The 12,962-nt window shown below is 38.4% G+C and overlaps 1 protein-coding gene across 2 annotated transcripts in view; it reads right to left on the bottom strand.

The window, feature by feature from the left end:
* The window catches only part of BEND5 (BEN domain containing 5), a 592,354-nt gene that overhangs the window by 344,337 nt on the left and 235,055 nt on the right, over positions 1–12,962 (bottom strand). For both annotated transcript variants that reach the window (XM_062581158.1, XM_062581159.1), the window contains exon 4: positions 10,617–10,711. In XM_062581158.1, the coding sequence (XP_062437142.1) occupies positions 10,617–10,711 (95 nt within the window). The remainder of the gene's footprint in view (positions 1–10,616; positions 10,712–12,962) is intronic.

The following is a 12,962-nucleotide window of genomic DNA, read 5'->3' as shown; positions in this document are numbered from 1 at the left end:
TGAATAACAGTGAAGCCTTCCAATAAAAACTAATATAAACACCATTTTCTCCCTCAATCTCGATAGCAATTTCCACTTAACTTTGGACGCTGCTAATTTCACTGTTTGAAATCACTCCACTGAAAGTCCAGCTAGCGAGTAATTCCATAATAAATTTTAGCTATTTTGAAGGTGTCCAGCCTCCCCAGGCCCCACCAGCCGCGGGCGCCGCTCAAGCCATCCCAGCCAGACCGTCTCTGTGCCGGAAAAAAACCGCGGTGAATCGTTCCAGCATAAGCATACTAGCCAAAACTGTTTTAGAGCTTTTTAGGTTGTTGTTGGTTTTAATAACTGCTGTGCATACCTCATTACTGAAAGATGTTATCATTTAAATAGTCCAGGAGTTATTACTGAGGGAAAGGAATTGGGGGAAAAAACGCCCTTAGGGTACCTAGCAGTCTGTGCAAAACTTATTTCCTGTGCAAACATCTCCTCTCTGCAGCTCAAGGAGAGGGTCAAAGATGCAAGCATCTTTGTGCGTGACTGTTTTATTACGGCAAAGACTTGTGGACACTTTTGATGTCATTTAACAGTCTCTTTAAGAAACCCAGGACCCTTGTACTCCTGCTTGCATGACACTGCATCCAGACCTGTTCTGTCCAAAAGGGATGGTTACAGCAGCTCTGGAGTCACAGTTTCCAGCCTTAGCAGGTGACCAAGTAATCTGTTGTCTGTTAAATTACTTGGGAGGTCAATTTTCCTGATTGGACCCTCTTCTTGTCTTAGAGTTTTCCCACTGGATTAAAATGTCAGGTTTGAAAGTGCTTTTTCTTAGCAATGTTGAATCACCAACTGCAGGAGTGTTGTTTGTAATCAAAAGTAAAAATGCAAAGACGACACCCGAGATTTGCATAGAAACTGGCACTTGCAGTTTGCCAGAAACATACATATACATCCCGCAGTGTCCATCAGAATATGCAGAAACAGATCTCCCAAATTAAACGCGCCAGCATGACTTAGCGTCTTATGAAATACTTAAATATAAAATTATTCTCACATATCAGGCCCTGTGACTGGAGGATGCCTCCCTTTCGCATGAGGCTATGGGAGCTGCTCTTCACGCGTGCTTGCATGCAGTGCACCGTGCGACGCACTCTGCACCCCAACTCCTGCCTGCTGCACAGTGCTGCAACCTCATCCAGCATCAGGGAACTGCACGGCATCCAGAAGTGTGAATGATTGGCACCATGGCATTAGAGGAAGGGATGAAGGTTTGCAAGCTTTAAATTACTTTCGCATACAAATTCAATACAATCTGCACTAATTTGAGCTTGAGAGAAGGGAGAGTTTTATAACAAATGTGTCTAGTCAAATCAATGGACTAGACTTGCCCCTATAACTAAGGAACAGGGCAGGAGAGGGGAAGAGATGAGGAATCAGCTTTGCTATCAAAGCCGTGGCTTCATGCTTAGAAGATGGGTGCCCTGCACAGCACATAGGCAGAAAGGCTAGAAAGGCTAGTGTTTCAACAGTCTGCACACCTATAGCAAATAAAATATTATGAAGATGCACACATGCACTTCAGCTGTATAGGTCACCTGCAGCCAATCTGCATACACTGGGTAAGTCCCAGATCTGGGACACTACTCCATTAGAGGCACCTATAGATTGTCCAGCCTGGCTGCCGTATGTCCTGAGATCCTGGACTAATAAATAAGTCTCCAAATGAGCAGCTCTTCCAAGTGGAAGAGAAACCTGAACATACAAAAACCCTATGAAGGGGGCTGCTTTCTCTTCAAACTTCACGCGAACAGTTCAGTTTCCAAAGGGATCGCACTCCAGCCAAGAACGAGCACCGACCCGCTCCCTTGCCTGGTACAACCCCTTCCTCTCCCCAGCATGACTCATTTTCTAGAGACGGGAACCGTCAGCAATGAAGCCAGCTTTCCACGGAGAGCCTGAAGCCTCACCTTTCCGTTAGCCAAAGCATCTGACAGCCAGTTAGCCTTGTACAGCTGCCTAAGCGGTACAAGAGAGAAAGATTGGAATTAGTATCTGCTGCCAACAAGTATTGGATACTTTTTAATCACACTAGAAGAACTCTGGGTAGGCTTTCAACCTCAGAAATTCTTAATATAATAAAACAGGATGACAAAGCTTCACTTGAAGCAGTTCAAAAAAAAAACTTTTACCATTGCATCTGAACATCTAAAGATGCAAGAAATACCTCTAGTCTACTATCATTAAATTTTAATTCTCTTAAACCAGTAAGCTATCATACAAAATTTAATTCATATACTAACCCTAATAATCACTGCATAAAAATTAGTTTTTTATATTTTGGTTTTACAGACATAACTGCCAAACCCGATGAGACAAAGTTCAAGATACTGCACCTATTATTTTAGTGTTCTGTTCTTGCATTATCACCTAACATAGTAATTTACTGCTTTTTCTCCCTACGTTTCTCAATTTCCATAGTACAGCAGAATGTTTGTCTTTGATTTCTCTTTTAATATAATGTAAAATAAGACTGCTTGTTTTGGCTTTTACCATGGCACTTCCAATATAAATCCACCTGACAAACATCTTGCCTTTATCAAAATTCTGAATGGATAGTTTCTATTAACTTTTCCCGTGCACCAAATGATATTGTTTCTTCACAGAAAACAATTCCAAAAAGTTGATATTACTGTTTCAAATAAATATTTTAAAATCTTAACTCAAATCTTAACTTTTCCTAAAACTGTATACTGACACATTGTGCATCCTATGCTTTTGTGTCACATGTAAGTTTTAACATAGAATTTTTAAAAATACATAATACTGTTTAAAGTTCCTTAAACTTGCAACGCTAAGTGATTAAAAAGTCAAGGAAAGGCAAAATTTTACCTAACTATGCTGTGTCCTGGTTCAGTCTCAATATATGTTTAATTATATTATGTCATAGGTTATTATATTTCATTAAATTCAGCTCGTCTGGTACTCTTCAGACCATTAAAACATTCTTAGAGAGATGCTGCATTTTCTGATTACAGTTTTTGGCTCTTATTTGTGTAGTCTTGTGTTAACAGTTTGATTTTCAAGTACATTGCTTGGTGACACTCAGCTTTGTCTGTGTAGGGCTCTTAGTAGTAAGTACTTACAGCTGATAAATGCCATTCTTAACTGAGGTGATTTTCATTCTGCTTCACTCCATTAGTTCAAAGTACAAAATTGCAACGAAAAGGTGCAACGTCCCCTTGGTGGTTTGACTCTGCTTTGAGTTCCCTACTGCCCACATTTGTCTAACTTACAGACTCATTTCGAGGAGGAGGGGGAAGCCTTGATTTTATACATCTTTTTAAGCCTGCCAAGGTTAGGGACCCAGTTCTGGGCACACCTTTCAAGCAGCCAGTTTCACCAAACGCCCATCACCTGGGGAAGGAGAATGACCTGTTTCAGGATGGGATGCAATGCACAGCTCTGGCCATTTTTTGCAGACATTAAACTCAATGCCACTGACTGCGGTCAGATAAGCCTACCACCGAGTTATTTTAAAAATGTCACCAAACTTCCCACAGCAAATATCTCTGTGATTTGGGGTAACATTAGGGGAGACCTTGTCAGGTAACTGCACCTTTTTAAGATTTTGGATTTCTCATCAGTATCACAGTAATTATGTGTTTATAGACGACAAAAATGCACTGAGCAGGACTGGACCAGTTTCCTATGTGCTTCAAACCTTGCATGAATAAAGTAGTGCCAAGGGTAACCTTTCGTGAATACAACCTTGGGGATCACAGAGTGCCCTCAATCAATGCATGGGACTCGTGTTGACAGAATATATGGGAAACAGATTGAGGTATTAAAGCACATAGCCTCTGGTGTTTTAGATGTAAATACTATAACCATCAAATATTTAGACTCTTATGTAAGCAGTATGTCATTTTTTAAACAGTTACTGCTCGGAATAAATCTTTAAGGATGGAATTTTCCGAAGTGCTCAGTATTGGCCTAACTGTGCTCTTACTGAAATCAATCATAAAATTTTCACAACTTTGGAAGAGTGCTTTGTCTGTTTATGTGTTTCCACAGCACTAAGCACTATGAGTCTTGATCCTGACTGGGGCCTTTGGACTCTGCTGTAATCTAAATAAATTGATTTATAGGAGATCACTCAGATAAATAATGAGGAAACACACACACACACACATAAAATAGCCAGGGATTTTAGATGATGGCTTAGTAGTCATTCAGCACTTCAGAATACATATCTATTATTTTCTCTTTGAGTGCTAGAATTCATTTGCCTTCTTTTATATTAGTCTAATTTCCCTCTTACTAATTTTTCTCCAATATAATTCCATGAATCTTAAATTTCTAATGAAGTGTCCAGTCAATAAAATTCAACCTTCTTTCTTATCACAAACCATTCTCATTCTATTTGCACAAAAAACACATTAATTTGGGGATCCAATTTGTACGTTGTGTCAGCAGAATATAACCTCTCATGTATTTCCATGAAAGCTGGGACTGATAAAATTGATACGTAACCTCCTTTATATTCCCAGGAACAACCACCTTTGCTGGATTGGTAGAGGTGAAGGGAGTGCATTTTTTTTTTTTTTTTTTTAATGGGGTTACTGGATTTTTCGGGTCTGTTTTGTTTTTCACAAAATTCCTATGAACATAAAATTTAGTCAGGGATGTACTGCAGTTATGATTATTTTGCTCTCATATACACACCAACTTCAAAAATATTTAAAAATGTCTTGTTTTCATTCCAAAGAGCTACTGTGAAACCAAGACAAAACTCCTTCTGCTCATCAATGTGGGATTCTAAAAGGTCAATAACGCAATTTTTTTCCCCTATTTTCTTCAAATAAAACGCTACAAGTTATTGAAAGGGAAACTGTCATTCCACACAAATTTCTCTAGGCATTTTTAAAGTGACTGCTACCCTCATTCCCACCCCAGCCACTTGTTCCCTTCTCCCTCACTGCTCCTTCAGCTGCAGCTACAGCTGGTTTGAGATCTGTGAGACAAACCAGATGAAAATGAAATCCCCCCTTTCTTTTCTTTGCAAGTTTACTTCTAACCGGGGTCGGTTCCTGACCCAGTCCCGGTGTGACCCTACAAAGAGTCACGCTAGCACGGCAGAGGGAGCAGCCCTGAGAAGCCAGCTCTGTCCCGGGAGAAACTGCATCAGCCAACACCCGCCTTGGGAGAAATATTACTGGTGCTCCAAAGGCATTAGTACCAGATCCCTCAGAAAAACAGGAGCAAACATGCTTTAAATTATAAAATTGGCAGAGGGCCCAAGGAAGAATCAGGTAATGACGACAGCTTGTTCATCCTTACCCATATTCAGGTGATGTTATCACTAACCCTACCCGACTATACATTTTACAGTAAGCACCACTAGTCATAGATCAGCAAACTCTCTCTCTCTCTCTCTCTCTCTATATATATATATATATATATAAAAATGTATATATACACACACATATATATTCAGTGCTTTATTCTCAAACTGTTTCACCACAAATGACAGCTCACTTCACAAACAGCTTATCTTATGGCTAAAGATATATAAATACATACTAAAAATGTTGCTGAAAGTCTCCGAATGTATAAAGCAGCCTGGTAGACATGGTAGTGATTGTAACACTGCATTGTAGACACAAATGTTAAAGAAACTTGGCAAGAATCAACACATTTTAGCTACTCAAAATTCAGATTTTCTCAGTCTTGTCCTTCTGATGAATGGAACATATGGAAGTATTGTTCATAAAACTTGCATTGCTTTTCTAGATGTCTACCAAAATTCCTCATCATGACAATATTTACCAAGATAGATATAGATTCAAATTTGAATTAATTACCTAGAAGTACTTCTGTACTTCCAGGTTTACTGGGAAAAAAAAACGCTTCAGAAGCAATGTGTTGTTAGTATTTAAAGGGCGATGTTATAGCAACAGAGGTAGTGGAGTACTTGTCTGGGAAGGCAGCTATCCAGATAAAAGCCATCAGTGCTGAGTGAAATAAGAGAGGAAAGAAATTGAAGGCTTTGCCAAGTAGTAGTTTGAAATCTGACATTATAAACAAAACACATGTAAATCTAGACATAAACCTTCTCTTTATGCTGAAGGCTTCATAATATTTTACCTAGCATTATTACTTACAAAACCATTTCCTGAAATACTGCATCACAAGTGGAGAATTGCCTTTAACCTTGTGTTCATCCACTCAAGAACCACGTTATTTATTATCCTTTATCCCTTAATTATGAGGGCTTCACCTACTGCTCTCTGCTCATCTGAAATGCAGAATAAAACACAACGGACGTCTGAAGACTTAACAGGTGTCAACCAGATATTTGCCAGCTACCGCTACTATTCTGCAGGGAGGAGCTGCTGTTCTATAAATACTAATTAGGAGTTTTGCACATGATCTTGTTGAAATACCTAAGGTGATGAGTGGCCAGTTGTTACTTTTAAAAGATTAGCGCAATTTGAAAAACTAATGTCCCCAATGAAGCAATGCTCACACTGAATAATCAAGAGTTATAGCTGTTCTCTGCCCAAAGGGAATATTTGCTCACTTCATCATTTGGAAAATCTGCTGCCTCTCAAACAAGTCACTCTTCTATTTCACTTTGAGAAAGTTGTAAAACTTTGTGGAATCAATATAATGGTACAGTATACGCGCTGAAATGATCTTCCACTGCTATGCCCACACGGCAAACTTTGCCAATAGCTCGCAAGGACAGAGATTTTAGTGTGAAGTCATGATTAACAAACTGTAGCAGCATTAGGCTGCAGTCAAACAAAACCAGCAAAGAAAAGATAAGATTACAGTAGGGCTGTACTAGCATAACAGAAACTTAAATTCCTCAAAATCATCTTCTCTCAAACTTTTCCTCTCCACAAAACAAAGCAAAAAGACCCAAAAGCGGTCACTTTTTTTTTTTTTTTTCTATTTGTAGTACTGATTATCAAGAAAACACTCATTCACTAAAATAGTAGTGAAATATTTCTGAATGACCAGGTAATTTTAAGCAAAAATGCTGTATGACTAGTCGCAGCACATTCTACTGGCTTGAAATAAAATCCTGAGTTTGATCTTGTCCAATCTGCCAACTTACACGATGACTTAACACGATGTGACAAAGCTATGTTGCTGCACATAAGCTGCAGTTCACTGCAGTGAGATTTGACTGATGCAACTAACACAACCCCACAGTACTGAGCATCAACATAGCACATCCCCAAAACCACAGAATAACAGAAAGAGGGACTCTGGACTTAACCTACTTAGTTTTCATTTTTATTTCTTTTCTTTTTTTTTTTTTGGGGGGGGTGGGGAGGGGGTACCCTCTATCCCTCCAGGAATGAAAAATATCAACATTCAGTAAATTATTCACTGTGTTTAGAGAAACAGATTTTAATCAGAATTTCTTTTTCTGGTTTTTCTTTATAAAATATAATCTTTCTTTACCATGAAATCTGTTTTTTTCCCCTCATCCTTCAACACACTGCTTCCTCTTTTTAAGTAGCTCATTACTGGAAGTGTTTGGCCTTACTTCAAAAGAGAAGAATATGTCAACACCAGAACATCTGTGTCCACACAGAGTGCTTTGATGACAGTGATATACTCCATTTACATCAGTAACACTGAACTGAACCTTGATGCTGACTACATTTAAAGATCTTACCCCACAGGGCAAGAGAATACAGGTCAAAAATGTTGATTTGTGTTTGACACACTCCATACTTCAAGAGCACTTGGCAGTGATTTGTTCCAGAGTCAAGAATCAAACTCACAAAATGTTGCAAAGCTTGGAGCCATGTTCGCATAACTGCATTCAAAACAAATATTAAAATTCACAGTCTCTGGAGGCCAATCTACTTTTGATATGCAGGATTTTGCAATGTATATGGTCAAATTCTATCTTGCATAAAATGGGAAGTTTCACATTTAAACCAGAAGGACATAACTCAGGCCTGAACCTCTATGAAGAGAAGTAATATACCTACATTTCTCAGATGCAAAAAGGAAAAGAGACACTTTATTATCCTAAAACTCAAGCCTGTCTATACAAAAAAAGGAAGTGGAATAATTGTGTGTGACACAGCACCACTTTTAATCAGTGCAGCCGGGGAAAGTTGGGAGAATTTCTGCGTGTATTACGCACCTCCTGCAGGTGGGCACAATAACAATATTTGGCACAGAGCAATTCAGAGATGAAGGATCGAGCCCTTTACAAAATATTTGCAGAGCTTGGTTTCTGGTAGTCTTACTTCTTTTAACTTGATTTTAAATGCTTTTGTGTTGCTTCACCATTTTATAATTAATATAGCATTTTCTAATTTAATTACATTATGTCTGCTAAACTGCTATGCTGATTTAAATATAACGTGGAGAGTTCCAAGTGTCAGGTTCCATCCACGATTCTGAATCTTGAGTACACTTGTGTAAATCTCAGCATTTTTGCAGCAGAATGACTCAGTATTGCTTCCTAGACTAACGGTACTTACACAAAGCATCAAGCAGGATCAAATTCTTACGACTGGATGGTGCCCTATTCGTATTCAAGGACCACAACTAGCTGAATGCTGCATTAGCAACTGCAAGTACTAGTAAATCCTGTTTTACCAAACAGGAAAGCAGAGAATAATTTTGTTTACAGGTTTCACTACAATGCCATGGAAACAGATACAGAGGTAATCGCAAAAGGCATAATCGAAAAGGAAGACTGCTCTAATAGAAAGTATATATCCAAAAATAACGTATGTGTTTTCCCACTTGAAACATGCATATAACTCCTATTAACATTAAGACAGAAAGTTATACTGTATAGACCCCAGTATCACTAAAGTCCCTGGTAACACTATGAATTAACATGAATGTTCAAAGTACAGTCTCAAGATTCATCATAGTCTATGTACAAATGTAAAAATTAATAAAATAATGATATGTTTTAAAGAAAATGTCATTACAACTAGGATTTCTTAAACACGGTTAAGGTATAACAGTAGCTCTGCATGAGGAAGCTGCTCAGCACCTGCTGCCTACACTATGCCTGGCTCCAGGCAGTGCTATTCATTCCTCACTTTCATGGGAGCACAATACACCCCCAAAAAATATAAAACACAAAAATAAATAGATCTCCTGAGAAGTGGAACAGAAACTTGTTTTCAAAAAATAGCGAAGGAACCTATATGCACCAGAAAAAAAAAGCCAATTTTGCATTGCTTTATAAGATTTATACTTTAATTTGAAACCAAAGTAAGGTATAAAATTTGTATGAAAGCAATATCTGATTTATACATAAACTTAACACACAATTTACTTAGCTGCAAGTACCAGACCACTGTGAGAGAAAGAAAAGCATTTGAAAGATGGTGAAAGCAGGCCCAAGAAACATGGCCCTGAATTGCCCTCAAAAGATTTTTCTGAAGTTAAACAGTAAGCACAATTAACATGACTTTTGCTACAAAAACACTACAGAATGGATTTTTTAATTAATTTTCAATGTTATTACATGCTCTTATTGAGCTGGGATTGATTCCATCCACTAACTGGATTTTAAGACAACTCTTCGGTCCATATGACCTTACCATCTAGTTAAAAAAAACTAATAGCCATATTGGTTGGTCACATAAAGAGGAAGAAATACAGATATTATAATCTTATCACCGCCAAAATTTAAAATGTGGGTGGAAATTTTGTGACAGTTGAAATATTTAAGAATGATAAATTTTCAAGATTCAGATAATGTGCAGATTGATCAAATGTGTAATTAACTAATAAAGACTAGTGGCTGCAAAGGCTTACAAGAATACATTACTGTACACTTATGGCCTAACCTCATGATCTATATTCAAACAAATCTCCTAGCTAAAGGCAAGTCATATAATTCTTGGGCATCTTGCATGAATTAGGACTCATTAGATTTACATATTATTATTCACAGTAGACATTTCATTGCATTTTCTTTGAGAAATATACCATCTATATGGACATTCACGTGTGTTTCATACGCGTGTGTCGTCTATACTGTGCTGCCTACAACCGTCATTTGGCCTTCTGGCCTCTCAGGCTCCATCTGTACTAGTGGATCAAATAGACCCGAGACTGCTCATCACACAAGGTCAGCTCTCACGGCACAGCTCACTTCACCACCACCAGACTCTGACCTCACCAAAACAGAGGGACCAAACTCAAATACCCTTGTGGAAATAGGCCCTGTCCCGCTCTATCATCCGTGTCACTTCCAGTCATCAGCCAGCTGACACAGGGCAAACCTGGGCCACTGGTTGCCTGCACAACACTCAGACAGGGAAGGTCACCACACAGCGCTTTGGCCCACGCTCCGACTGCTCAGCTACATGGACATCACTTTGGTCACACTGCTTGAAACAAGGCACTACAACACACTGGCACAAGAAGGCTGGAAAGGACCTCCAGAATTCATCTTGTCCACCTCCTGTCCCAAAGAGAATCTATCCTCACCACAGAACTCTGGCATGGAAGTATTAGTCCACTGTTAACAGAAGCAGCACCTGAACTACGTCTTGGCTACAAAAAACACACCAGATGAAACACACTTTTTTTCTCCTTTCAAGCCCGTCTTTGGAAGGATAACTTACCATTTCGGTCTGCTTGTGGATTTCACCATTGGAGCCATCCCATCCCGATAGAGACTTTTTGTTTTACTGAAGTTGACAACATTGAAAATCACCCTCTGAAAAACAGTAAAGAGAAGAGCTCAGGCATAAGTTATGAAATAGTCTACTTGGATCTCAAACCAGAAAAGCATGTCTGGTTTGCTGCAGTCAGTGTCAGAGAGGGTGGTGGAAAGCTAAGGGATGGAAAAGCAGGCCTTGAGAAAACCTTCATTTCTTAAAGCTTTCTAGTTGCTTCTTTCTACCTGCTTAGGCCTGATGGAGGAATAGGAAGGAATAAAGGCTTCCAATTTCCTTTCATCAAAGGAAGGAATATTTCTCTTCAGTCCCCTTGGCTAAAGGGAGAATTTTCCTCTGCAAAAACTGCACAGTGTAGCTGTATTAATACAGCAGAAACTGCACATAACCATCACTTGTTTGAACATGATAGGGAAGAAGAATAAGAGTCTAACTCTGATCCTATTATACATCAGTAACTTTGAGTAAGCTGCAGCTGATATTAAATAGTTCAAAGGCAGCACAAATTCTAGATCCTGACTGGTAACGGACTGATTCTGAAAGTAAATTCCTTCTGGGGTGAAAAGCCAAAACAAGAAACCTCAAAGACAAAACCTTCTTCCTTACCCTCTGTCTGCTGTAAATCATACTTTATGCAAAATTACTTGTTAAGAAAGTCTAGGTTAGACCTAGTTCATGCAATGCATTATATTTACTTCTCAGATATCAAATCCAATTTACATGGTATTCATTTTGATATAATGTTTCAGGATATATTAATAGAACTCCATTTGTATTTTTCTCTCTAAATTTCTTTTCTCTTGATATCAGCGAAGAGGTGCTGCTGAAAATGTGATTTGTCCCTGTGATGTATTTATTTTTAGAACAAACCATTCCAAAGCTTATGCTCCTAAACAATAGCTAATGAAAAGCGCGAGTATTAAATGGCCAGTGCTTGAAATCAAACATTTTTGACTAAATCAGGAAGACTCATTATGCTTTCATATGTAAAATTTCACAATTTTCACGAAATTTCACAAAAGCAAAAAATTACCTTCCAGGCAGCCTGTTCTAACAGCAATGAATTATAACATTAAAGCAAAAGCAATGAGCAGTGGGACATAGCCAACATCTGCCAGGCACACTTGTATGGGTAAACGGGGCAGACAGGAATCCAGGTAAACCAGATAGCCCTAATTAAGCACCTCTATAATCAAGAAAGATTTTTTTTTTTTTTTTTGAGGCAGAGTAGTGCTGAAGATTTTGTAAATGGAAGCACAAGCTGCTATGTATGGAAACTCTGAAAATTAGTCAAACAACGTCTAAGAATAGCCTGTAGGTTTTTACTGGAAGTGATTCAAAAAAATAGCAAGTTGAGAATAACACTTTTTTAAAGCTGTTAATTTTATACCAATGATAATGAGCAAACTACATATCTATGTACATGAGTTTTCCACATATTTTGTCTATTACAGTGTTTTGAGTTTTTCTAAAGGTCATGATATGAGCTTATTTTCATAACCTCCTGATGAAGGCACACAATTTACCACACCTTATACTTGTCTTTTTAAACATTTAGGGTGTTGCTTATTTGAAGCACTATCCCTCTTGGGAGGTCTCTAGTTATTTTTCATCCTTTCATGCTTACAGTGTACGGCTCTAAGTTGAATAATGACACTTAGTTCTATATATAAGTGAATACATTTCATACTACGCATGGAAGCATTTTTCCTGTATTAGGATGCCGAGTTTTTCTCTGTTACTTAACTCTGTTCATATTTGTGAAAACAAATTAAGTTGCGACAAATTGGTTTGTTAATCTTGATGTTTGCACAGAGTGAATGAAACAAACAAGATCTCCAAACCAATTGCCTTAAACTTTGGATGCAATCACGCCACTGTTGGAAAGAAAAAGTTGCTAATTTGGTTGCACACTGACTCAGAGCAGACAGCTGGTAGAGAATGTTCTTATTCCAATCAAGCTTATTTTGTATAATGAGTTGGGCAAATGTACACAACTGGGTAAGCAATGTATATAAAAACAAAAATATGCAGCTCATTTAACAAAACACTGCAGATTATAACATTTCAACCACTCGTGCTCACCGCAGGGTGAGCGGTTAGCAATGCACGCAGTTCTCCCAGCATGATATACGACATGATTGGCAGCACCAAAAATTTATCAATGCAGAGCAGAACTTTATCAAAGAGCACTGCTAAAGTAATAAAATACACAAACTGAAGCACTCAAGCAGCTGAACTCAGTCACGTATTCTTGGTGGTAGTTAAGGTAGTCCACACAGCTCAGTCAGT

This window comes from Rhea pennata, chromosome 8, assembly GCF_028389875.1.
Source record: "Rhea pennata isolate bPtePen1 chromosome 8, bPtePen1.pri, whole genome shotgun sequence".
Lineage (NCBI taxonomy): Eukaryota > Metazoa > Chordata > Aves > Rheiformes > Rheidae > Rhea > Rhea pennata.
Note: the sequence above shows the minus strand (reverse complement) of the source record. Positions and strands in the feature narration are given on the sequence as shown.